Source organism: Eretmochelys imbricata, chromosome 26 (genome assembly GCF_965152235.1).
Source record: "Eretmochelys imbricata isolate rEreImb1 chromosome 26, rEreImb1.hap1, whole genome shotgun sequence".
Lineage (NCBI taxonomy): Eukaryota > Metazoa > Chordata > Testudines > Cheloniidae > Eretmochelys > Eretmochelys imbricata.
In genome coordinates, this window is record NC_135597.1 from 5,158,022 (window position 1) to 5,185,816 (window position 27,795).

At 51.4% G+C, this 27,795-nt stretch overlaps 1 protein-coding gene across 1 annotated transcript in view; it reads right to left on the bottom strand.

Moving 5' to 3' along the window:
- GFRA2 (GDNF family receptor alpha 2) overlaps nucleotides 1–27,795 on the bottom strand; it is a 137,233-nt gene that overhangs the window by 81,972 nt on the left and 27,466 nt on the right. Inside the window, exon 3 of the mRNA XM_077805544.1 lies at nucleotides 2,133–2,432. Within this exon, the coding sequence (XP_077661670.1) occupies nucleotides 2,133–2,432 (300 nt within the window). The remainder of the gene's footprint in view (nucleotides 1–2,132; nucleotides 2,433–27,795) is intronic.

Consider the following 27,795-nt stretch of genomic DNA (forward strand, 5'->3'; position numbering starts at 1 on the left):
ACCAGAACTGGCACATAGCACTGTTAGAACAATCCTTTCTGCACTTATATAGACTCTTGTACCCGAGGATCTCAAGACACTTTACAGAGAAGGGGAAGGAACTTGCCCAAGGTCACTCACTGAATCAGTGGCAGAGCCAAGAACAGGAGCCAGGGCCATAGTTTGCTCGCACTGATGCCAGCATAAGTCTGAAGCAACTCCACTAACTCCAGTGCTGTTGCCATAATCCAGGCTGGAACAGAGCAGAAGACAACTAGGAGTCTGCTTCACCAGCCACGAGCCCACCCTGCCTGGCAGATGAGAATTCCCAGAGACAGCGAGTAAGGGGATGAGGTGCCATTCCCACCTGGCGAGCCTGGGCTTCCACTGGACACAGACAGCAGGAGCCAATACAGTGCAAGAGAGGGAAATGCTCCGCAAGCAAGGCCTGGGGGACACTCATATAGATACACGAGACTAGATTGACAGCCCGGAGCCTGCTCTGAGAGGGGGGCAGGCAAACAGCCCATGCACAGGCACCAACTGGAGACCTGGCCCTTTGACCCCACTAACGCAAACTGGAAATTAACTCCCCGCTCCCTGCGCGCTGAGCTCCCCTCTCCGTGACCTGTCTCGATGCCCCGACGTGTCTTCTCATTACAGCCCAATCTGCTCCACCGTGCGCAGCCCCTTCCGGGGTGAGGCTGCCTAGGATCAGCCTGGCATTCACAGCTTGGTTATGAAAAGGCAGCCGCACCAGAGAAGAGCCCAGCCCCACACTCCTCTCACTCCCATCAGCCCCTGTTCCAGCTCAGTGTGGTTCTTGTGAGGATGCTCCTTCCAGAATACTAATCAGCTGTTTAACATGGAGAGAGAGGCAGTCCCAAAGCCGGTCAGCCTGGGACTGCCCTCTGCGTTGGTGCAGCTCACCGAGCTCTCAGCCCCTGCCATTGGCGATGGCGGTGGGGGTGTGTGCAGGCACTAGGAAGCCTCATGGGCTCTCCAAGTCTGGCAAATTCCCAAGGCAGGGATGGGAGGTGCCCGAGTCTAGAGGAAGAGAGAGTCTGGGAAAAGGGGATGGCGAGAAAGAATCTAGAGGGGGAGAGTGGAGAAAAGGGAGAAGAGTCTGGAGGGGAAGGGGAGAGTTTGGTTCTTTCTTCCCCATCCCCACCCATCGATTTGGCTTCTGTTTGATAATGAACAAGGTGAGAGATCTACCAGGGATCTAAACACTGAAACCTTGGGGGTTGAAAGCTGAGACATGCCAGTCCAAGACAGCCCTACTGATACCACTCCAGCTCTACCCAGGCTTACACCAGCCCGTGCTGCAGAATAACCTTGAACAATCTCCATGTAATTCCACTAATGCCCCATATTCCTGACCTGAAGAACACCCCCTGCTATTCCAGTCCTGGACTCCCCTCACAGCTCTGAAAATGCCCCTCAGTCCTTTCCTGCTGTTCCAGTCCTGGACTCTCCCTACACACACACTGCTCCACTAATGCTCTTCACTCCAGACCGGCTGGCCCCCTGCCACTCTCGTAGTAAACCCTCCTCCCAAATACACTAATGAAGAATCTGATTCTTCGCTGCCTGGCACTTGTGTCACCTGTTATCCCACCTGTGCAGAACAGGTACGAATCGCTCCCAAATCAGGACACCAGCAGGAATGTTTTACTTCCCCTTTGCACAGGTGTAAATGGCAATGAGAGAGAGAGAGAGTCAGGCTCTGAACACATCTCCTAACTCACGCCTGCTTCATCAGCTCCCAGGACTAGCCACATGGGGTTCCTGGCCTTGCCAGAGTGGATCAGAACAGCTAGTGGATGAGAACTGTTCCCTCTCCACCCACCCCCAGCCACACACACCACTACTGAGCTAGCAGATCAGAACCCACCCACCTACCAACAATCCAATGGGCCGAAACCACCCCTCCAGCCATATCAAATGGATCAGAAGCAGAACAGCCCCCAGCTACTCCTGAGCAAACAGACTGGACCATCGCATAATGGTGCAGAAGGGCCCCTTTACCGCTTGCCCGTGGGATCAGCCCTCACCCTCACAGAGCTCCAACGGGGCTAATCCATCAGAACAACTGCATATGGGGCACCCCCCTCCCCATGGACCAAGCCCGCCCCACGCAAGACGCTTACCCTCCGTCAGCCCGAGGTGTATACTCCAGTAGATCTGAAGGCACTGCAGCTCCTTCTTCATGCCCCGCTTGCAGTGGCAGTCGTAGAGTGAGCTCTCCTGCAGCACCTCGAGAGCCGCCTGGCACTCCTTGTTGGCCAGCATGGTATTCCTGTCCCGGCCAGCCAGGCACTGGCGCAGGGTGCGGTAACGGGAGCTGCAGCTCGACTCGGCAGCGCACAGCTCATTGGCTCGGACACAGTCCACTGGGGTACGCCAGCCATGAGGGTCTTGGCCAGATGCCAGGGAATGGAGGATCTTGTCTGGACAAGGGACGGGGAGGGGAAGAAAAGAAAGGCCAGAGCGAGGTGAGTGATGATAGCCACAGGGCAGGGACGAGAGCCCTGCAGCAAAGCAACGCACTGCCCTTTCACAGCCCCTCATACAGACATATAGCCCCCCACCCAGCCAGCCTCCCGCTAGACCTGGGTCCCCCTCTCCCAATCCTGCTGATGCAACATGATCCTGACCCATAGTTCCTACTGCTCCACCAGCCAGGTCTGCACCCCCCCCCCCGAGCTCTGCCTCTTCAGCTGGATCCTGACCTGCAATCCCTCCCCCCTCCTCCTATATTAGCCCTGGGTTCCCCACTCCCCTCGGTGCTGCTCTGCTACACTCTCAGCTATACCAGTCCTGGACCAAGGAATCCATTTTGAAGCACTTGGAGGAAGGAAGGTGATCAGGAACAGTCAACCTGGATTCACCACGAGCAAGTCATGCTTGACTAACCTGACTGCCTTCTATGATGAGATAACTGGCTGTAAGGATATGGGGAAAGCGATGGATGTGATATATCTTGACTTTAGCAAAGCTTTTGATATGGTCTCCCACAGTATTCTTGCCAGCAAGTTAAAAATGTATGGATTGGATAAATGGACTATACGATGGACAGAAAGCTGGCTAGATTGTCGGGCTCAATGGGTAGTGATCAACGGCTCAATGTCTAGTTGGCAGACGGTATCAAGCGGAGTTCCCCAGGCGTTGGTCCTGGGGCCGGTTTTGTTCAACATCTTCATTAATGGATGATTAGATGGACTGCACCCTCAGCAAGTTCACGGATGACACTAAGCTGTGGGGAGAGGTAGATATGCTGGAGGGTAGGGATAGGGTCCAGAGTGACCTAGACACATTGGAAAATTGGGCCAAATCTAATGCGGTTCAACAATGACAAGTGCAGAGTCCTGCATTTAGGATTCAAGAATCTCATGCACAGCTACAGGCTGGGGACTGACTGGCTAAGCGGCAGTTCTACAGAAAAGGACCCAAGGATTACAGTGGACGAGAAGCTGGATATGAGTCAACAGTGTGCCCTTGTAGCCGGGAAGGCTACTGGCATATTGGGCTGCATTAGTAGGAGCATTGCCAGCAGATCGAGTGAAGTGCTTATTCCCCTCTATTAGGCACTGGTAAGGCCACATCTTGAGTATTGCGTCCAGTTTGGGGCCCTCCACTATAGAAAGGATGTGGACAAATTGGAAAGAGTCCAGCAGAGGACAAAGAAAATCATTCAGGGGCTGGGGCACATGACTTACAAGGAGAGGCTGAGGAAACTGGGATTATTTAATCTTCAGAAGAGAAGAGTGAGGGGGGATTTGATAGCAGCCTTCAAATACCTGAAGGGGGGTTCCAAAGAGGATGGAGCTCAGCTGTTCTTAGTGGTGGCAGATGACAGAACTCAAGTTGCAGTGGGGGAGGTTTAGGTTGGATATTAGGAAACACTATTTCACTAGGAGGGTGATGAAGCACTGGAACGGGTTACCTAGGGAGGTGGTGGAATCTCCATCCTTAGAGGGTTTTAAGGCCCGACTTGACAAAGCCCTGGCTGGGATGATTTAGTTGGGGATCGGTCCTGCTTTGAGCAGGGGGTTGGACTAGATGACCTCTGGAGGTCTCTTCCAACCCTGATCTTCTATGACCCCAATTCAGCTCTGCAGCCCACCTGCTCTTTCAGACCTGGGATTCTCTTGAGCAGAAGCTGTCTCTCATGCCTAGCTCATAAGAGACTAAGTAGTGCCATAGCCTCATTTTTCCTGCGGCCAGGTTCCCAGAGTTCACTACCTCTCATAGCTCTAGTAGATTGGTCCTTACAACCCTCCGTTAGCCACGTTTTCCAGGTGGGGAAACTGAGGCACCACACCATGAAGCAACTCAAGCAACATCACATAGCAAATTAGGAGCAGAGAGGGGAATAGAAGCCTGAAATCATTGCTCTCAGTCAGCTGCTCTAGCCACTAGAGAACATTGCGCTGCACATATAAAGCCGTATATTTGTAGTCAGTGATCACATCAATATGAGTTTCATTGCTTTTCAGTCTGAAGTATCCTTACAATATAATGAAAATCCTGCATATTAAAAATATGAGGGGCAATGAAAAGATGTACCATGCAATAAATCTGGCTTAGCTCTTATGATGACAGTCACAGAAGGGTTAATTTTTCACTCTCTGAAGGACCTAGACAACAACCTTCCATGGAGGCCATCATCAGGGTTTGAACTCCCTGCCTTCAACACCAACCTCTGCCATTTGAGCTAGATGAGTACGTCCAGTAGCTGGCAGCTGTAGTAAACTGTTATCCTCCAGGGGAGCTGCCACTACAGGGGAAGGCAGCATGCACTGTGCTAGCATGAGACATTGGGAAGCATTAGCAGGTCCTCAGGATCACTGATCAGCTACAGAGAGCTCGTTTCCAGGGCTGCGATGTTTGTCACTGACTAGCCTAATTAGAGCTTAGAGAAGAGGTGGTGCAGGCCTAGTCTCTCCCGCTGAAAGGAAAGATCAGCTCACAAACCTGCAGTAAGTCATCCCTCAGTAGACAGTACAGCAGAACTCACTCGCAAGAGTCAAACTCCTACTGGACTCTTCAACACCCTCCTCCTGGTTATAAGGGTTTTACTCATCCACCTTGGGGGCGGGAGGGGGGGAGAAAAATACCATGTGACTTATGCAACCGATCGCAACACAGCTCAAAAAATGAAGGCCGTCTCAGTGGATTATGTGCTGTCAATCCACAGGATAAAACAAAGCCCACTGACTCCATTGCACTCCGCTCCAGGTGTGTCCCAATGTCAGGTTCACAGAACCCAGGATGTTCCACCTAAAAGGGTCTTCTTCTCAGCTTGCAGCCACCCATTGAAATAAGGGCGGGACAGGGATCCTTGTAAATCTGGTCACACTCCACTTCCAGGTCTCTCTGCCCCTCCTGTCCCAGGCTGCACTGATATGTCAAGGAAGGCCCATGTTGTCACCTGATTATGTGTAACCTCTATTCAAGTTAAGGGCCAGATTTTCAACAGAGCTCAGTGTCCATCACGCATCCGCTGGTTCCCAACTCAATGGGTTTGTTTGGGTTTAGTCCCCCACTGGTGACTGCAATGACTTCATTGGGATGACCCCCCCTTTCCCACCAGCGTCGGGTTATGGACTAGTGGATGGTGTGCCAGACTGGGACTCAGGAGAGCTTTACTCTATTCCCAGCTCTACCACTGCGCTTATGTGGGACCATGGGCAAGGCACATCACTGCCCTGTGCCTCAGTTTCCCCTCCTGCTTTTTGTCTGTCTTCTAAATTGTTAGCTCTTAGGGACTGTCTCTTACTGTAGGTATATACAGCACCGAGCACAATGCGGTCCAAATCTTGACTGAGACTTCTAAGTGCTGCCATAATGCAAATAATAGTAATAAATAATCTATCCTATTGCTGCTTATTACGACGTCCCCCAGTATGGAACAGCCTGCAACTTAGGCATACTGGGAGGGCAAGATAAGCAAACCCTATGAATACGGTGGGAGTTTATTTCTCATCTTCTAGGTTGAAACCACCAGGCTCCTCTCTCCTGTGGCCAGATCTCTAGAGGTGCAATAACTCCCAAAGCCCATACGTGGCCTTTACATAGCTCGTGAACTTGTCCAGGAGATAGACAGGCACATGTAATAGGCCCACCCTGACAGAGGAGGAAACTGAGGGTCAGCAAAGTGAAATGACACATTCCAGCCCCTACAGGGAGTCACTGTGAGACAGAACCCAGGATTCCTGACTCCCCAGTCTGAGTTCAACCCACTTGATCACACCTCTTTTCCATTTAAGCTCTGATCCTGTATTCTGTCCTTGCTGCAAATCCCCAGTGACTTTAATGCAGGGTGGTGACTGAGAACTTCCTGTATCTCACTGTTTAATTCCAAAGTCAACAGGGGTCCTGACCAGTTGTTTGTAAACCAGCCCTCGCACAGAGAGAGTCCAACATCCTGTTCTGTGAATCTGGAATGAGTCTGCTGAAGTGACTCTGGATTTGTAGCACTGTATCCTTGAGCAGACGGTGGCCTGGCTGCACCGGATAGGGGCAAGCAGAAGAGGGAAGAGTCCAGCTCGCCAAAAGAAATGCCTCGAAAAGTAGCAAATTCCAAAAGAAATAAATAAAGCTGGAATATTCTGTGCTCATGGAAGGTCTTGACCTGGCAGTTTTTGTGCAAACAACAGAGAGGGCCCTGAGCAGTCCCCCTGTGCTAAGAACTGGACCACAGCCCAGAAGGCAGTGCCCCTCTTCCTGCAAACCCTAATGCTGTTTCTAGAGGGAAGCCGATGTCTGGAGCAATCTGCCCCAGGAGCTGCTGGCAGATTCCACCTTCCCCAGGGTGCTGAGGTAAGAGGAACAGTTAATATGCAGGGCCTGGTTCTCCTCCCACTCACCCCGGAGGGAATCAGGAGCTGCTGAAGTTCCCAGTAGGAGTCGGCTGTGGTGGGCAGCTCAGAGTATCAGTGGTACCAAATATAGAACCACTTTTGCTCAAGCTGACTGGTTGTAACTGATGAGTCGATTTGGGAGTAAGGAGCAGCTCCTCTCCCCACACCCAGAACACGCAGGGGCTCTTCTCACCTTCTGGAGCATGGAACACAGCATATCTCACATGACCCATCTCCTTCAAATGCAGGCCACCCAAGGGGCCCTGATGGACATCAGTCCTGGCTTCTCTTCTTGCCTGGCTGAGTAATGCCCTGAGCTTTCTCAGCCGCACGTCACTAGTGGGTGAAAGCATTCAACACCCTCTAGCTTTGAAGGGGTTCGGAACCTGGCTCTGCTTCCAAATCCTGCAGCTCAGCCCTGTCTCTGCTTAAACCAGAGCCAGGCAAAGGGTTGGGTAACCCGCTGGCTAAGCGTGCGTCCAATCACCCTCTAGTGGCTGGTCCACATAGAAAATAAGAGTCTACTCCTGCTGCCAGCTAGTGAGTTGCACCTACCACTCAAGCAGTAGCAATCTGTGCTGAACATTGCAAGTTAAAACCCTGCTGGGAATCTGGGCACTGGGTTATTCTGTTTGGATCAAAGCACAAACATGGAGCTCCCAGCCAAGTTCACTAAGGCTCAGGCAGCCTCTGAGGGTATATGTACACTGCAGCTGGGAGATGTAATTCCCAGCTCTGGCAGACATACCCATGCTAGCTCTGCTTGAGCTAGCATGCTAAAAATAGCAGTTTGGCCATGGCAGCTCAGGCAGTGGCTCGAGCCAGCTGTCAGAGTATGCACCTAGGAAATCAGATGGAGTTATACGCAGGCGGCTAACCCAGGCTGCCGCCCGTGCTGCCGGAGTCACACCGCTATTTTTTGTGGGCTGGCTGGAGCTAGCATATGTACGTCTACTTAACCTGGGAATTACACCTCTCAGCTGCAGTGTAGACATAGCCGAGTGAATGTGCAACTGTTTCACATCAAAATTACATGAAATTCCCCTCTGGTTTCCAAAAAAAAAAAAAGAGAGAGAACAAAACTCGCCTGTTTCAACGAGCAATCCTGAAGCGCCCAGCTGCTTTTATAGTGATTACATTCACAGGAACTTGGAAGGTAAGGAGATATGTAATTATCCAATAAGACTAGTGGTCTGATACAGCTTATTTGGGGCTCTAATAAAAACCAGTAAAGACTCTGCAAAACTCAAGCAGACAGTAACCAAAGGAAATATTTGCACAAAAGGGAATCACTAGGGACATTTCCTCCATCCCTTTCCCCATGACTGAACACTGTCCAGAGCTCAGCACTACCTCCTTTCCCTGCCCCAGCCTCCCCTTCATCCAGCCAGCTCCCAGATGTATTCCCCAGCAGCCCAAGTTCTGGTTTGTTGTGCAAACTGGATTCAAGATAGGCCATCAGTCAGCTGAACCATCTGGTGCTCCCTGCCACAGCTCTCTCCCAAAGTAGTTTCCCCTGTACGATTCCAGCAGACCTCACTGAAACATTCATACACATGCTTCATCCCTGACCGGTCCTCCTTCCAGACTGTGCAGGCATTAAATACCTCAAGCCTCCAGCAGGTTTTTAAATGGGTCTCGCAGCTGTATTGCATCTGTTGCTCACTGTACAGCAAGGTCATGCTGGCCAGTTTGGCTGCAGGGTTTGCTCTGTTAAGGAAGATTGTGCAGGACATGGCTCCTTCCCTTTGGTGTTCAGGGACATATCTCCTTGGACCAGCATCTCTGCAGTCTTTCTAAAGCACAGATCCAAAGATGGGAAACAGTCCGTCCTCCATCAAGCCATTCCAGAAATTCAGCAGCTGCAGAGCACCAGCCTTTCACCCCTGCAGAGTTCGGGACCAGTTCTAGTTCAGGTCCCCAATGCATTGAGTCTGGCAGGTTTCATTTTTAGCCCAGGTGAAAGTTTGTCCCCCTTGTGCCAAAACATGCCACTGGAAATGTCAGCTGCCAGTACTGGAATAGCAGAGAGGGCTGCAGGCCAGGAATGAGGGGCATCAGCACAGCTGTGGGGGAGCCTAGAGCTGGAATAGCAGTGAGGAGGGGGGCTATGGGTTGGCAGGGATGGGCACTAGCAGCGTGGGAATAGCAGGGGTGCTGTAAGCCACGGCTGAACCATGTTGAGGGCTCACGGCTGATCAGTGGAGTATGCTGGAGGTCTACATTGGGCCACCAAATGAGCTTTGGAGGTATAGGACCTGATTCTTAGTTATGCTGTTGGGGCAGCATAAAGGGCCAGGAAACAGCCCCCTGGTTGGTGTAGTGCTGTGGAGCTGCATAAAAGCAATATACTAGCCCAGCTCCCCAGGAAGGTGGGGATGGGACAGTGGCGGGGAAGGGGCAGGGCTTGCATATTGCACTGTGGCCATTCTCTGCTTTCATGGGAAGGAGAACATAAGCTAGAGCAGCCCTGAGGTTTATTGGCTCTCCATAGGCCTCGTCCTGGAAAATGTTACTGAAGTGAGCAAATGAATTTGAGGGGAAGGGAATGTAATCCCTAGCCAATGTGGCCAGCTCCTGTGATTTTATCAGGAGTCTCACAATAATTGCTTTATTTTCTTAAAGCCCCAACTTCTGGAGTCAGGTGAATACAGGAGAATGTCAGCTTCCAAAAAAAGAAAAAGCTTGATGCTAGCCCTACTGGTTGGGAGAAAAAGCTTCAAGATGTGATGTGGAAAGGCTCAAAAACCAAAGGCAAAGAAACAAATCCCAAATGGGATTTTTTTTTAACCTCATGAGTTTTGGGGCATCGGACTCAGGATTCTTGAACACTTGGAGTTGGCGATGCTGTAGATTGGATACAGCCATGCAGGGTATACTAGATACTCAGCTTACACACAGCTAGCGCTGACCTTCACATGAGCTGGCAGGAGATCTACTAAAAACGGTGTGTCTTTCCCTTCCACTTAGCTCCTGCCCCTGAGCAGAGTCATGCCTGGACTCCCTGCCTCCCCCGTCTCTCTCTCTCTCTCTCTCTCTCTCTCTCTCTCTCTCTCTCTTTTCCTCCTTCTCCAACCAGTATAATTGGATCCAGACATAATCATTCCATTTCTAAGCAGGGGCTTCATTGGATTTATTTGGGGGGGAAGGGGGTATTTCTTTATACTGAACAATATTCCACCGAATTTAAAACCAGGCCTTTCACCAACAGGAATGAGGGTCCATGGACTGGCGGTGAAGATTCCATATGCTGGAGCCTAACATACAGGTGACGGTGGAAGAAAAATGCCTCTTTAAATACCCAGCCAGAAAGGCTCCCTTCTTCTCTGTGCCTGGGGTGTGACAGATTGTACCCCCACACACACACACACACTTCAGTCCTTGCTAATGCCCATGGGCCTGCTCCCGCCCAGCCTTCAAAGGTGAACTCCTGATTTTACAGCCCTGCCTTCTGCGCCACGGAAGTGATTCTTTCCCGCCGTGTGCTCTGATAACAAAAAACACTAGATATAAACAGAAAATGTCCGGCTGGGTCTAGCCTCAGTGTACCAATTTCATCTTATCCCCCGCGGAGGGTCACTCTGGCCAGGTATGGAAGTGAGACAGTGACACCTAGAGGCAGCTGGGAGGCCCATGCTAGCTTCATTCTGAGAGCAGATCCGATTCCACCTGCAGCAAGGACAGCGAGGGTCGCTTGGCTTTGTTGTGAGTGTCTTTAGCCGTGCTCACTGCTTTCCTACCGCCCTGCATAGCAGCTGATGATGACCTTTTCATTCGCCATTATGTCCATGGTTTGCTCTTCTTCTCTGCCACTCTCAGACACATGCCGTCCTGGGAGCTGAGTGGTGCCCTAGGTTCGGCACCTAACACAAGCTTTTCATGCGTGGACCTGAGATCAAACCTTCACTTACGTTGCAAGTTAGTGATTTATCCTGCGCGTCCTTTGAGAATATTAGTATACCATTCAGTGCACAGGCAGAGAGAACAAAAAGCTAAGGACTGGGAATAACCAGCCTTGAAGGGGAATTGTGCAGTCCAGGACTGAAATAGCAGGAGAGATTGCAGGTCAAGACGGAGGGGCATTGGCAGAGCTAGAGGGTGAGGCAGTAGCCAGAACTAGAATAGCAGGGGGTGCTGCAGGTCAGGAGCGAGGTGCCATGGCAGAGCTGTGTGTGGGGAGAGGACTGGACAGGGGATGGTGGAGATCAGAACTGAGGGGCACTGGCGTAGCTTGGGGAGGGAGCCCGGCACTGAAATAGCAGTGGGCATTCCAGATCTGAATCGAGATGCCTTTGCAGAGCTGTTCACTGGAAATGTGTCCATCACTTGTCCTCAGGCCAAAGAGCAGAGAGTAGATTTACTTCTCATTTCAGCAGATCTCTGACCTTTTGGGCCATCACTGAATCTTGTTCCATTTGGGCAGACATGAAAGGTGTCCCGGTAACTGGCACTGTCGGTGTAAGAGACCGTAGCTCGAGACCGCATCCAGCCGAGCGATGAGGAGCAAATTTACCCTTGCCCTGCTGGAAGTTCTTCTCGTCCTGCTGATACTATACTCCACGTGGGCTGGAGGAGGGATCCATGAGGCAGAACGGCACTGGAATATTGCTGTCAGACCTCCGGTTTCATGCACAATCTCAGAGCTGAGCGGGCTTGTTCTCCCCATTCCAGAACCGCAGCCACTCTGAGCCAGCCCCTCACATATGGAAAGCTAAACGCTTTGCCCAGGCAACCAAAAACTCCAGAAAGGGCTGCTGGAGGGAGGGATCTGCCCATCTCCCCAAAGCTAGCTCTTCCTCCCCGTCCCCCATCTCTGCACACACTCAGATTTACGTCAGGGATGACGTTGGCCCTTAGTTTCTCACGGTCTCGCTGCTGAGTTAAGCCCCAGTAGGCCTAGATCCAGACCCAGGTCTCTCCTTTCTCAGGAGACAAAGGGAAATCCATGCTCCAATCTTTCCCAACAAGGTTCCACAGCTCAGTCTGAAGTGCCTTCTCCATCCTGCCATCCTCACTGGATTCCCTTCAGCTATGCTCCTCACACCCCAGCCCAGCCTCCAGCTTGACTCCCGAGCTGCACACGTGAATGCACGGGATTGGTTTACATAAGGGGCTGAAGGGCAGGCGTGGCAAAGGGGGAGCCAGGTCCGGAGGCCACGCTGCTCCAGAAAATGCTGCCAAGGTAGATGAGAAAGACAAAAAGCCTTGTTCTGATGTAATGAAAAGAGAGCCTGGGATTGCAGAAAGAGCCCATGGGGAGGGAGGTCCAGTGTGCATATGGAAAGGCATTGCTCCTGCACTGAGCCTGGCATGAGCAGAGATGCCCACCAGTGGCAATGAAGGGAAATGCAACAGCAAATCTACCAATGGAGAGATGGAGAGCTGGACATGGGCATGTTCCGGTGGCCCTATCTCTGCTACCTGGCCTGCCCACCCTCTAGTGCTAGGGTCAGAATTTTTCCATCTGGCACAGCCATCCCAAGCCAGATACTACCCCAGCCTGGCTTCTTGGCTGGCATATTTGCTGGGACTGTCCTGGTCCGGTAGCCAGTGAGGCACCATGTTGGGGCCCAATCCAGCAAAGCACCAAGCACGCTGAGCTCCCGTTGTGGGCACCTCTGAAATAGCCCCTACACAGATAATGACCCAGCTCCTGCTTCTTAAATCCCATGGAGCTTGTGTATTTAGCTCATTACAAGCAGGGGTCGGAAACAGGAGGGGGAGCTATCGGGGACCACTGTTCCCCAAGCCTGCTGGACAAGAGGGAGCCCCCCTCTGCTTTCAGAAGAAGACTGGAAGCTGGGTATCCCTGCATGCCCCCCTTACTTCCACCCCAGATTATGAGCTCCTTCTTTAGAATGTGCCACTTGTCATCCCAGTGCCGACCTGAATCTGCATCACAAGCATCAACGGCGCCTGCTTCTCTGCTCTGTGCCCCCAGCACAGATTAAACCCTCCCTGCTCAGCCCATCCTGCCAGGGAGGAGGAGGTCTGGGACAATCACAGACCAAACACATGAGGCCAAGTTCACTCCATTGACTCCAGTGACACATTGGGCCCTGCCCTCCACCATCTGCAGCCCAGGCCCAGCTGTTGTATCAGGAAGCCTGAAGTTATCTGATGGTGCCTTGCGCTCCTCTCCCATTCATAGCATTGAAATGCTCCTCAGAGCCCCCAGGAGGGAGTTTGCATGGAGGGGCAGGGTTAGTGTTTTCCTGCACCCGGCGCATACGCACACACTGAATTTATATCAATAAAACATCTGCAGAGAATTTACATCTAATCCCCAGCAATCTCCGTGGCATCAGAGCACGGGGAGGATTTGTAGCTGGATGCACAAACCTCAGTCATAGAGCCAGCAAATATTCCAATGGGAGCACGGGCCTCAGTCAGAATACCCCTCGCTGCCCCCAGCTTCTTCGGTCACATCACCTGTAATATGGGTCTAAGGTCTTGGCAAAGCCCATTGGACATGGGGTGCTTTATAAGCAAATATTCACTGCCCTAACTTAACTCAGCAGTACTGCTCTCTCCTCTTGCTACACATTCAACCCCTGCGCTCCATCGTGGTGGTGGCATTTGTTTCGCCCCAACAGCAATGGCTTTCTTTGCTCACTGGATCGAGGGGACAGATTATCAAGGGCTCAATACCTGCAGCTGGAGCCAGGCTTTCACAAGAACTCAGCTCCCTTTTAGGTAGCTAACTAAGGCTCTGCTCAGCACCTAGTGTACATGCAGCATGGCAATTCTGGCCCCACTGTCTAGAACCATGAGTAAGCTTTGCCTGCAATGAGTCTGTTAGTCCTTCAATTTGCACCTCTCCCTGATTCCTCTCCAAGCAATTCTCCTGGCCCAGCCTGAGCCACAGAAGATTGGGACCCTTACAAAGAAATAAGGACCCAAAGGAGAAAGATCCTGTTTCTAAACAGCCTCCTCGTGGGGGTGAAATGAAGTGGGCTTGTGGCTGTTCAGTATCACAGCCTGCTGCTTAGCTGGAGTCTCCTGGGTTGGCAGGGCTGGGGGTCGGATTTTAGGACTGTTCCCTCCGTCCCAAGACTCTCATGTTTAGCTTCCCAACCAGCCAAATGTGCATGCAAATAAACAAGGAGTTAATGCCTAACAACTAAAATAATTTGGTGGTTGATGTTTCCCCCACCCCAGCCTCTTCTGTGAGCAGAACCTGAGTCCACACCACACCCCCTGCTCTCAGCCAGAGCCAGTGCATCAGAGGGGTCTGTGCATTCACTCTCTGACCCCTTCCTACCTCCCGCTCTCCCGTTCTTGCTGCCCGCAAAGCCCTCAAGCCATTGGGAATGACAACATGCCCTATAAGTAGCAACTCCATCTTCCATTATCCCCAGCCCAGAGCCATGTCATCCCCCCCCCCCACACACACACACACACACCCTCTATGGAGTCAGGCACTCCCACTCGCTGTCAAAAGAGAACCAGGCAGCAAGCTATGTCGCCTCATACCCAAGCTTATCCCGAAGACCCTGCTACAAAGACACTTTGATGTGTAACGCACTGATTGCAAAGGAGACTGTCACCCCCTGCCCAAGGGAACCATTCAGACTCTCCTACGGCAGATGAGAAAATATCCTCCCATCCGCCTGGGTCCAAAATGACATCCTTCCCCGACACCCTTCCCTGGCAATCAACAAAAATAGCCTTTCAAAAGCCATGCTCTTGTCACTGAAGAGTTTGCAAACCTGTGCCCAGCAGCAATAGAGACCAAGAGCAGACGGTTTATTCTCCTACTAGCCAAGGACACAGGAACTTATTGTGGAAATATTAAACCTAGACACAGATCTCTTGCTGGGGGCTTCCCATGCTGTACCCCCCACCTCCCCCAGTCAAAACTAAATTCCGGGGGAAGGCTCCTGGAGCAGATGTGTTCTCCTGAACTCCCACTTGTGCCATGGCCAACCTCCAAGTCTCCCTCATCCCTCTTCGCCCCCATGACCCTGAACATCTTTCTGCCCATTGCCTCTCTCGTCTTCCAACCCTAGTCCACTCCATGCAGGGTTAAGTTCCGAAAGCCAAGGGGATTTCAGCAGAGTTCCCCAGGAGTTCAGTGCTAACCCTCCAGTGCTGCAGGGTTGTGTGTGAGACCCAGAGACAGAGCTGCGGGTACCGTCTGTAACTGTATCTCCATGCGCGAGTGGAATTGTAACACAAGGGACATTACCTGCCAGATGAGAATACTGAGAAGAACCCAGATGATAATTCGCCAAGGTGATAACGTGCTTTGGGGGAAAGGGGAGCTTTTTTGCTTTTATTTCACCTAAAATACATTGCAACTCCTCCCTTGCCAGGGCTGCACCTTCCCCATCTCTGGATGAGGCTGCTCCAGAAATACAAGCTTTCCACTTGGCAAAATAGCCTGCTAAATAAGTCACACATGATCTAAAACAACAGGCACTTGGATTGCAACAGTGATGGCAATTCCTCCCCCCCCACCCCCCCACCCCCGACACACAATTCACTTTCTAAATCAGTTCTCCATGCACACTTTAAAATCAGCCAGCAAAACCCGTGAGACTTGCCTCACATCAGCTTTGAATCACAGGGTTTTGGAAAGGGATTGAATCACGGGGGTTCTTTTAAAAATAATAATACAAAAAAGCCGCTACCATAAGGGCTGGGATAGAGGGGAATTAACACGCAGCCGGGCAGCTATCTGCAACACGCTGCCTACCAATTCACCAGTAATACTCCTCTTCGGACGGAAGGATCAGAATATCTGACTCAATTCCTCCACAACTTGGAGAGGTGAGGCTGTGCGGACAGGAGAGGCTTTCGGGGGGGGGGGGGGTCATCGTAAATCTGATAGTTTAAAAAGTTGCCCCCTAGATAAGAGCCTGATTTCTGCTCATCCCCCTCCCTTCCCTGGACCCCAATTCCTTCTCAGTAGGAATCGTTGCAGAGACGTTTAGCTGAATTGAAACCTATAAGCGTCTCTCAATCTCTGTATTTCATTCCGGACTGTAGCCCACTTTAAAGCGAGGGTCTGTGCCAAGCTTTGCCGTTGTGTGTTGGGTTTGTCTTTTAATATAAAACATGTCCGCTCTTAAACGCTGTCCAAGCACCAGAGCTTCTGGGGTTTGACAAAGGACTCACAACCACCAAACAAACCAGAGAGTAATGATTTGCATCCTAATCAGGATTACTCACCTAAAAAGAGGAGGATGCAGAAAACGTTTGCTAAAATCATGTTAGTAAATCCAATAGCTCCCCACGTGTAAATATATATTTATATCTCTCTCCCAAATCCAGGCAAAAAGAAATCCTGAGATTTCTCTGATGAACTTACAAAAAAATGGTTTCTTTCAGCGCCCACCCCCCCAAAAAATACACCCCAGCTCTGCAGCCAGCCAGCTAGCCTCTCTCTCTCTCTCTCTCTCTTTAGCTCTTCCAGTGATGAACAATTCTGGTTCTATTCCTCCCAAGCATCTTTCGGGGGCGAAAGGGTAGCCGAGAGGAGGTGGAAATGGGGAGGGGGGGGGGAAATAGACGAATATCCACAGCGTGATCTGAGTAGACACAATCCGGCGGGGTCCTTGAGACAGCTGGGAATGTGGGGCGCTCACGACTCCTGCTTCCCCCCCCTTGGCTCGCACAGTTTGCTGATGGAAATTCCTGCAAACTGGGGATGTTTGCGTGTGTCTCTCTCTCTGCCTTCTGGGGGAGGGTGGAGAGAAGGGGCTGACTCTGATATCCCCGGCGGTGGAAAGCAGCAGCGTCAACCGGGGAGCAGCGGCGGCAGCTTCCTCCAGCCCGGCCACTGACCAGCTGGCCTCTGGGACGGGAACTGACCAGAGCCTGGAGTGAAACGCGCCAGCCCAGAACGGCCCCTTCCCCTCAACTTCGCCTCCCTGTCTCAGCTGATTCTCCGCTCCTCACCCCCCGCCAGCAGCAATCCGGAGAGGCCGGGGTCGGTGGGGTGGGGAGGCAAAGCCGGGTGATGGGAGAAGACAAAGGGCAGCCCGCGATGACCAGCAGCCTCCTCGCAAAGCGCAGCGGGCGGGTCGAGGCTGTGCCTTTGCTTGGGGAGGCGGAGAGGGGGTGTACAGATAAGGCAGGCTCCCCCCACCACCACCACTACACACACACACTATTTAAAGAGGCGGAGGGTCCCCTTGGTCTCAGGCAAGACGCAGCCCTCCCGCTCCAAGGAAGAAGCCAGGAAACTTTGCCACTGCACAAAGACGCAGGCGCTGGCTGGCTCCAACCCTTGCTGGGAGCCGCGTCCCCATCGGCTGGGCTCTTAAGCACTTTTCTCGCCCTTCCGTGCCACAGTGGGAGACCCCCGAGGAGAGCTACATAGCTGCAACGCTGGGCTTTGGGATGGGGCTTCCCTCCCCCCCCCCTCGCCCCCAAGGCAGCAGGGGATGTGGCTGCATCCAACCCGGCACGGGAGAAGCAGCCCTCTCCTGCGCCAACAGTCCCGGGGATCCTTCCTCGGTCGGCGAGGGCCGGCGCAGCCGGTGAACTTGCAGGCTCCCGCGGAGCGCCTTTGATGAACGCAGAGAGAGGAAACCAGGGAGGGAGGAAAGGCATGGGGCGGAGGGGCAGTTTGTCCCAAGGCAGATGCGCAATTCACCCTGCAAAGTGCATTGCCTTGCCCCTCTTTTTTTTGGGGGGGGGGGGGGGAAAGGATGCGACATGAACTATACATTACCAATTGCATGTAATCGGAATTTTAAACATTAAATAAATTAATTAATTAGGATCCGCTTCCTTGGGGGAGGGGGGAAATGAAGCGAGGTGCCAGCTGATCTCAGCCTGTGTGTGTAGGAGGAATGTCACAAACACGTCTGAGCGCCCACAGCCAGTGCGATCTTCCCGAGCTCCAGCCAATGCCAAAACTCAGACCTCGCCCTGGGCTTTTACTTCTCTTCTCCTTTTACAGACGGACAAAAGGCTTCTTTTTTTTAAATGGTCCTGCAAAGCAAGAGTACCTCCCCCAAATGTCCCCTACCATTCTCCCAAGCCTCCTGAAAGACACCGAAACGTTCCCAGTGCGCACACAGGCAATCAACTTTCCTGCTCTGGATCTGCTGGCTTTACTGCCCTCTTCGTTGCTGTGGGGACCAGATCCTGGGGTACCTCTGGTCTGGAGAGAGCCTGTGGCCTAGGCTCCAGTGCCTGATGGTTCTCGGCTCTGCATTGCTCTCTTGGTGACCAGCCCCCGTTTCTGCACTAGGGGAATGTCCATGTGGAGGGTGCCCTGGACTCTCCCTGTGGCCCAGACATGGGGGCTGGGGAAGAGCCTTGCTCTCTGTGGCAGGGGGCCGAAGGCTGCAGAGGCATACGAAGGCGGAAGCCGTTACCAACCTGTGTGTCTGAGTCACGCTGAGGTTGTGACCCAAACGGCCAAGAGCTGGGAGATCCCAGGTGAATTGAGCACCGGTGAAAGCTGCTGGGTGGGAAGTCCAGGAGACTGTCCAGAGCAGGCAGTGCAGAGGAAGGTGCTGCGCCAGTCCCCCTGCATGCCTCTCTGCTCACCTGGAGCAGCCCCTGCTCTTCTGCTCCTGTTCCTCTCTCAGCAGCTCTGCCAATGTCCCTCAGTAGCGACCTGAAGCCAGCACCCCTTCTCTTGTGTCACTCCTGGGCTCCCCACTCACAGCTCTGCTGCTGCCCTTCAGTCATAAGAACGGTCACACTGGGTCAGACCAAAGGTCCATCTAGCCCAATATCCTCCTGTCCTCTGACAGTGGCCAATACCAGGTGCCCCAGAGGGAATTAACAGAACAGGGAATCATCAAGTGATTCGTCCCCTGTCGCCCATTCCCAGCTTCTGGCAAACAGAGGCTAGGGACACCATCCCTGGCCATCCTGGCTAATGGCCATTGATAGACCTATCCTCCATGAACTTATCTAGTTCTTTTTTGAACCCTATTATAGTCTGGCCTTCATGACATCCTCTGGCAAGGAGTTCCACAGGTTGACTATGCATTGTGTGAAGAAATGCTTCCTTTTGTTTGTTTTAAATCTGCTGCCTATTCATTTCATTAGGTGACCCATAGTTCTTGTGTTATGAGAAGGAGGAAATAACACTTTCTTATTTACTCTCTCCACACTGGTCATGATTTTATAGATGTCTATCATATCCCCCTTTAGTCGTCTCTTTTCGAAGCTGCCCAGACTTATTAATCTCTCCTCGTACGGAAGTTGTTCCATACACCTAATCATTTTGGTTGCCCTTTTCTGAACCTTTTCCAACTCCAATATATCTTTTTTGAGACGGGGCGACCACATCTGCATGCAGTATTCCAGATGTAGGTGTACCATGGCTTTATATAGAGGCAATATGATATTTTCTTATCTATCCCTTTTTTAATGATTCCCAACATTGTTTTCACTTTTTTTCACTGCTGCTGCACACTGAGTGGATGTTTTCAGAGAACTATCCACAATGACACCAAAATCTCTTTCTTGAGTGGTAACAGCTAATTTACACCCCATCACTTTAGACATAGAGTTGGGATTATGTTTTCCAATGCCCAATACTTTGCAGTTATCAACACTGACACACAGTCCTGACACACAGCACCTCTGGCTACTACACACAGCTCTGCCACTGCCCTTCAGTCCTGACCTGCCACTGCCATCCTCCCCACTACTCCAGTCCTGAGCAGAGACTGCCAATCATGCTGAAATATGCAGTGGGTTCTGAGATGTGGTCCAATACCCAATAGCAACACTAAAGATCCCTCTTCACCAGCCTAACCAAACTCTGACCCAGGGTCTCCAAAGACAGGTGGCCAGTGCATTAACCCACTGCATTCCAGACTGGGGCAAGGGGAGGTGATTTTCTATCGCCACATAATAATGGATATGCAGAGGTCAAGGTGGCATGAGCCCTGGTGCAATCAGAAGGCCTGGGACTCCTAGAGCAGAGATTCAGCCGCTTTGCAGGGGGGTTAGTCTGGCTGTCATTATGAGCTGCCTGCTTAGGAAAATTCCACCTTGACCCTTAAGGAGCAAGCGTCCAGCTCACCCGCTGCCCCGTGCAGTGGGCAGCATTAGCTTCTGTTCTGTACTGGGTGATGATGGAGGCCTAAAAGGTGACACGCACCCAAAATCCAGCACGACAGATGGTTGTGAGGTCCAGACAGGCCACTCAGGAGCTTTCTCATAGCCACCACTGAAGGGTGTTTATCGGCATCAGCACCAGCAGGACCCAGGAGCCAAGCCACCTGTGGGTTTAAATCTTGAAGTCCTTCCTTCCGCACTGCTTGCTCCCCGGAGCGGGTGGCATGGCTCGGGAGCACACACTTCCTGCTTTTTTGTTTCTTCAGCGTGCAGAGCAACTAACATACGCTCCCCCCCCCCCTCCAATGTGGCTGCTGCTTCTCTCAGCAGAGGCAGCTTTGGCTTTTCCATTTGGCTTTGGCACTGACTGGGAGTGCTGCAGGCTGCTTTGAAAGCTGCATGCTCCCTGTCACGGCCAGGCACTCCCCTGTCACATGTGGAAGGGCTGGCTGCTGGGTCTCATTTCCCTGCTCTTTAATGCCATATGATTCCTCTTCTCCATTGGTCAGGAGGGGGTGTGGATTAAAAGCCCTGTAGAATGTCATGTTCTACCAGCTGTTCTGATAGCTACACTCGGTCCCTCCAGAAGAGCATTTCAGAGAACCTATTAAAATCTGCAGTTACCAGGGCCTGGATGGAGACAGAGCAAAGTTGGAAACTCTAAATCGCCCTTTAGCCACAGAGAACTAAGTCCTTGGCTGATCATTTCTTGCATTTGTTCAGAGGTGACAGGCTCAGCGTGCTTGCAGTCAGATCTATCACAGGTGAAGTGAGCCTTCACAAAGAGCACCCATCCTGCCAGCTGCTGAGTACTGTTCATTTCTGGGATTGAAAGCACTCAGCACCCTCCAGGATTGTACAATGATCTGTGGAAGACATTAAAAGAAAAGTCACTGGTTAAGAGCCTGGGGCATTGTACTGTAACTCAGGAGCCCCTACTGCTGACCTAGGACAAGTCTCTTTGCTCCTTAGTCTATTGTGGGCACAGATTTTAAAATACCCAATTACATTGTTGCAACAAGTGTTCTAGCCAGAGCTGGTGATTTTATCAGTTAAAACCGGAGATTTCAAAGGCAGTTAGATGCCTGTGTGTTTTTGCAAATCCCATTAGGCACCCATCTTCATCTTTAGGCATCTACGTACCTTTACAAATCAGGCCCTAAGCCCTCCTTCTCTGAATTTGGAAAACACGGGGCATATTGTGAGCATCAGTGCAGTGTCAACAACAGGTCACAACAAGAGGTTGGTTCACAGTCCTGTTAGCTGTAAAGTGCTTTCCCAATGGGATGGACTTCTGCTAAGGGGGCGCTGTGTGATTTTAGTGCCAAAACACAGCTAGCTTGAACAACAATGCCTTTCCCCTTGGGTCATCCGCAGGAATTGAACCTGGGACTTCAGGATCTATGTTTAAAAAAATATAAGCGTCCACTGCCTGAGCTAAAGGACCCAGCTCATTAAGTGACCACCCTGCTGCAGGCACAGCAACTACTAGGTAGCAACACAAAATCCTGGTGAACATGAACTACACTTGCATTACAGAGCACTGATTCCGCTGCCTTCGATTTAACGTGGAGCATCCAGCAATCTGCACTTTGATTTGTAATTTACTTCAAAAACAATGTAGTGAGAGCTCTTTAAATCAAGGCACTGAGTCTTGAAAGGGACATCCATAAATAAGGCACCACGTCTGCACTGCCTGGCTGTCTGCACAGCATTGCCTAATCTCCTAGGATCCTGACCCAGTGGGGTCAACGTAAAGGCCAATCTCTTCTTTGATTATTCCAAAATCCTAGCAAGACGTCAGGAATGGGATGTCCCCAGGTCATCACTGAGATTATGGGTACATCCAAATATGGTCCTGCTGGTAGTGAATCTTGCATATGCAACTTTAGAAGATGCATTTGCAACTGTGGCCCTAATTGTATACACAAAGCCTAAATCATGTGCTGAATTTACAGGCAAGATGAACATTAATAGCACAGCATGACCAGATACGGGCTGACAGTGCAATTGTACTAAGGTATCTGCACCATACAGTGCAAGTAATGTGATTAATTCCAAAAATAACCATTTGCACATCAACAGACCATCTTCTTTATTAGCAGTGCTGCATAGACTAAAACATGCCTTTCAGACAAGGAACATTTTACATTACACAACCCTGCTGGTAAGAGCTAGTATGCCTGGGTGCCAGCCGACGCCAGCTGCTTTCATCATGTAAAAAGATGGACAGAACCAAAAAGCAGCTATGACTTCCTGTGAACCTTGGGGCAGTTTGTGCAAACAGGGCCCTTTCTTTACTATGGGCTGAACTGAAAACCTAGATCCAAGCATTCCTGCTTTTGTGATGCCAGGCAGAGCTGAGAAAGGAGGGATTGGACCAGGAAGGGGTGAAATGGGTCAGGACTGAGAGGCATCCACAGAACTGTGTAGCAGTCCCAGGCCTGCAATAGCTGGAGGTTTAAGGGTTCAGGATTGAGGTGCACGGTCAGAGCCGTAGGGAGGGTCCCGGGGCTGGAATAGCTGGGGTGCTGTGATGCATACTGGCAAGTGTTGCTGTGCGATAGGACCTCACACTGTGCCTGCCTGCAGTAGGTGGCATTATCGTCTGACAATGCATTTCCCCACAACTATTTATACATGTTTGTAATACTATTCTGTAGGTGTGCCAGGCAACTTCAATCCCTTTGTGCAATGACAACACTAATCACACAAGCCGAATTCAGAGCGAACACAGGCTGGCAGAATGCTGGCGTTGCTTTTGGGATATTCCATCCAGTCTCCTCCTGTGCCTCAGAGATACCACTGACGAAGCCCAAAATTCAGGGCAGTACTTGATGCTTGGCCCCATTTGGAAGTTGATATTTAGGATCACAGGATGCAGTTCCTTTACTCTCCTTGTGTAACCGGCCCAGCCTTCTAATGGTCCTATAGGCAAGCCCCATGCTGGAGTCCATGCTAATTGGAAGGGACTGTTCTTCTTGGGTCTCACTTTATTTCTTGAATAAACTGATAAATGTGACCAAAGGATTCCCCTCCCTCCCCCCATTTCCATTTAAGTCCCTTTAATACATGCTGAATTTGCTTACTTTCTCGCCTTTGGAGTCTAATTCTGTAAGGAATTACCACATTAGCTAGCGTCAAGGTTGTTACAGTGATGGATTACTCATTAACACTGTAATCCTCGGGCGGGTGGGACCGGTCTGAGCACCGTCCAAACCCCAAAGCTTCAGCGCTGATTCCAGCATCCTTCCCCCCAGGGTCTGCCTTGTCTGTTTTGAGGGTAAACGCTTCAGGCCAGAAGCTATGTACATACAGCACCTAGCACAACGAGTTCCAGGTCTGTGCTGGCAGCTCAATGGGCTACTGGAATGCTAAGAACACCTCCAGCAGCATTCTGAGGGCTGGGGCTGAGCCTCGGCCTCTGTTTCCCTTCCTAGTCTTTTTGTCATCAGTTCATTCAGTGAACTTCCTGAGGCAGGGACTGTCTGTGCAGCATCTCAGCCGCAGGGGCTCTGATCTCAGGTCGGGCCCCTAGACACCTCCTGAGTGGTACCAACCGTGAACAACTCGGGAAGGCTGCGACTGCCATTCCCAGGGTGATGGATGATGCTCTGGGCCCTGTATGGCCATGGGATGGTCAGCCAACCCTGAAGCACAATGCCAAAGAAACCTCAGTCCACCCAATGATCTTGCCCCAAGATAGGGCTGTTGGAGTGGAAAAGCATGAGCTAATGGAATGACCACTCCAGGCCTGGCTGCCTCCCTAAACGTCTTCGTGACATAGCCTGTCAGCAGGCCTCTCCCGCAACATCTCCAAGGTCACCCTCCTCACGGTGCCTGGGCTGGCCCCTCGAATCCCTAAGCCAAAAATATAAAATTAAACCAACTGCCACCTCCAGGTCCCCTTGGCCTGTTCCTACACTGAACACTTCCCAGCTTCTCACCACTCTGTAGTCCTGGAGAATGACCTCAGAGCTTCTCCCTCCAACCCCCTTCTACTCTGGGCTTCCTTCCTTCATAGTCATCAGCGAATTCTTCCCCCACTGGGGGGCTCATCTTCAAATGGGGCTGGCCTATGCTCCAGCACATGTTAATTAGCCTCTCAGATCCCATTAACCCTTTCCGAGCCAGGATTGGCTATACAGCCCCGCACAGGGCCATATAGATACCATCAATGGACCACCAAGGAGATATGGAGTGGATTCATCCATTCTTTGCTTTGCTTTAATGAGCTCCCCGAGATGCATGGCTGTCCTCCATCCATCCATTGGCTCTGCTCTGTGGATGGCTGCCATAGTTCTTGGCCTTAGCGGCTGCCGCTGAAGCAACTGCCTTTGGAAAACAGATGCTCCCAAGTGGTTAACAACAACTTCATCTCTCACCAGTCAGAATGCTGGACATGCCTTGCCAGGTTGATCATTTGTTCATTAGCCACCAAATGAATTACTTGTTAATTACAAATCTGATGAACAGCCAGCAATCCCCATCTGCCTTGGTGAAGAGAGTAGCTGGAAGTGCAGAGGTTCAGGTGGCCTTCTGTTACAGGAATAAGGAGGCAAAGATGTGGCTTAATTTTACTACCACTATATTTCTTTTGATGTTGGGGGGGCAGTACCTAGTAGTCAGAGCAAAGGGGTGGAGAGCCAGGCTTCCCAGGTTCTACTCCCAGCTCTGATGGGAGGATGATTTACTCATGAAAGCAGGGGAGTGACATTCAGGACACCTGCGTTCCATCTCCTGGCTCTGGGGGGGAACTTGGCCACGTGGTTAGAGCAGGCAACTGGATTCTCATTCCTCCTCTGCAGCGGACCCTCTGTGTGGCCTTAGGCAAGTCTCTTCAGTGCTCTGTGGCTCGGTTTCCCTTTCTGTAAAAGACCTGGAACAATGCCTCTCACCCTGAGCTGTTGTGAGGGTGTAAAGTGATGGAGATGCTCAGATGAAAGGTGCTAGAGAAGGACAATGGACTGTATTATTTATTATAGTAAAGGACATACTGCTTCTCTCAGGCTAATGGAAACGCACTCTGTCTGTACACCAAGTGCCTAATGCCTGGGAGTTTGCAGTATTCTTGTACCTGCTCTGCACAACAGCAGTAAGGCAGAGCCTTCAGGAGCCAGTATCTGCAGTGAGTGCTGGCTGCTGCCAAGACCTGAACCAGCTGGGTTTCAACATGAGCTGCCACTGAGGTTTGGACTCCGGCCTGGGGTGGGGGCAGAGCTGTTGCTCCTCAGCTGACCATTTAGGATAGACTTTCCCAGCTGAGGATCTCACGCTCTGGGCAATGAGAGCCAGACCAAGGAAGGAACGGGGCTTAGCTCTCTTCTCCTGGTTCTTCCTATTCCTACCAGGGGACTGGGCCCAGATTCTCAAAGGTCCTTAGGCTCTGGACTCTCATTCGAGCTAGACTAGGTCACCCCTGGGGCATTCCCTAGCCCTTGATCTCCTAGAAAGGAGAATGCAGAGTCCGCCCGGCCTCTGGTTGCCCAGAGAGTAGGGTTGCCAACCCTCCAGGACTGACCTGGAATCACCAAAAATTAAAAATGAATCTTTAATTAAAGATTGTCACATGATGAAACCTCCAGGAATATGTCCAACCAAAATTGGCAGCCTTACCGGAGAAGCACGTTATCTTGGAACTGTGACTATTGGTGGTCTCAGTCTAGCTCATTGCTGAGCCAGGGTCAGTGCTCCCAGCCAGGACTTTGCTCCAGTCCCTGACACAAGTGCCTTTTCATCGTGTTAATAAAAGCGCCTGACAGAAGGGAAAACAAATGAACAAAATCCCAAGGCCAAGGAGGTAATAGACCCTCTGCTAGCATTACCTGCGCAGCTGCCCTGCCATAACTTACTTGCATTTCCTGGCACGGCACAGGGCCGGCCCCCCATTACTTACAGCCCTGCGGAATAGCCTCCAGTGATCAATACATGAGACACTGAAATGGTACGTGAGTGCCAGGCAGACCTAGGCAGAGGCTGGGGAGACACAAAGAGCTCTGAGCAGCAGTGCTCTGTCTCCATCTCTCCCTCCCAGAGCCTGGCCGGGGCTGGGAGTTCTGCATAAAGCCTAGTGTTTGCCAGGGTGCCGCTGTACACAGAGCCCCGCGCAGGATGGTGATTGCAGCCTAGCAGGCAGAGGGATCAGATCTAGCTGGCTCCAACTGGCAAAGGGCACCTGGCCGTGGGGACAGCCTCTCATTCCGCCCTGCTGGATGTGGCACCATTGAGTGTGGCCACTGACTTCACGGGGAGCAGGGCCTTACAGCTTTACTGTGCTGATGGGAAAGCAAGCAGGATTCAACCAGTTCGGCCTTCAGCTTCCACCCTCCCTGAGTCGGTGGTGCCCTGAGCCATCCATTCCTCTCTATGGTCACTAGGGGTCTGCTCACTCTGTGTCCTGTTGCCCTTCCCACCTACACTGAAGCTCCTGGGCCAGTTCGAGCACTGCAGTATGGATTCCTGGGTGCAAGAGGCTGTGACAGCCCTCCCTCCAAGCAGCCACCAGATGGAGTCTTGGCTTTCCTTGCCAACTGGAACTCTGAGCCAGGACAAAAACCACAGGGGACACCGCAAGAGGTGGAGAGAGGTTCATTTTAAATTGCTCACAAGCACATCAGATTTACGTCCACATGGGTGCCACTTTGTTAGGCTGGCAACATACATCCTAGGGCAGTGATGTAGTTAAAGTGTGTTGTGGGGGTAGGGGTACAATTAGTAAGCATGTGCAAAGGGCAGCTGGAAAGAGACCATTGCTAGGTCTTTACTTTTAAGGGTTTACATTGCAGCAATACCTAGGAGCCCCCGGGCATGGGCCAAGTCCCCATTGCATTAAGCCCTGCAGAGACACCACTTGCACTAAAAGTGCACTAGCCAATATAATTCTCTCGAGGAAGGTGAGTCTTTGTCCACTTCTAGTGGTTGGTCTGAGGGGGGAAAAAGAAAAAAAAAAGAGAGAGTCTACTACAGCTGCCAGCCCACAGAGCTGCTCTTTGGCTCAAAGTTCTTTAGCCCATCTCATTGGTGGCCTATGGCATGGTTGTTCTACAAGCCTACAACCTGCTTGTGCAAAGGCCTGTGTGTTGTGATAGGCCAGCTGGAGGGGGGTGAGCACACGTCCCTGTGTCAGATAAAATACCGGGTTGCTCCAGGATGGGTGGTTGTCAGCTACTAATAGTTACAGCCCACAGAGGATTCAAGCCCTGTCCTTTAAGCCTAGAGCAGCTAATGGACTTAGACCCAGGTCTACAAAGGTATTTAGCCTCTAACTTCCACTGAAATCAATAAAAGTTAGGAGCCTAAATATCTTTGTGGCCGTGAACCTTTCTGCTTCAGGGTGAGTGGAAAGAGACTGTCCTTGCAGGGCCCATTCCATAGTCCATGGGAGTTTTTCCATGGATTTCCATGGTTGCTGGATCAGAAGGTTTTGAGCTCTAGCCTCCTTCATGACCCCGCAGCCCCTTGAGTTTGCGGTTACGCTGACGGCAGCAGAACCGTGGTGGCCAGCAGATAGCCTGATCTTGGGAGTGGTTGGCAAGGTGTCTTGCTGTACAGGGGCATGTGCTATTTCTACCCCCACTGATGTTTTCCAAGCCAGCTCTCCCTCTTCAACTGCTGTGGGGGAATGCCCCCCGCCTTGCTGCCTTCCCTCACACAATTGAGGTCTTTCTACAGATGTAATTGTTAGTGTGGGAAAAGATGCTTGATAAGAGCAGCGGCTTTTAAAAAAAAAAAAAAAAAAAAAGGCAAGCAGAGGAGCCAGGCAAATATAGAATCTCCTGCTTGGTCTGACCCCTTTGAGTCAACACTCCTCTATTTGTCAAACGTTAAACCTCCTGCATATGAAGTTGATGGAACAGTGTCTGCCAGCTTGGTAATGTCCTTGTCTGGAGAATTTGCTCAGAGAGAG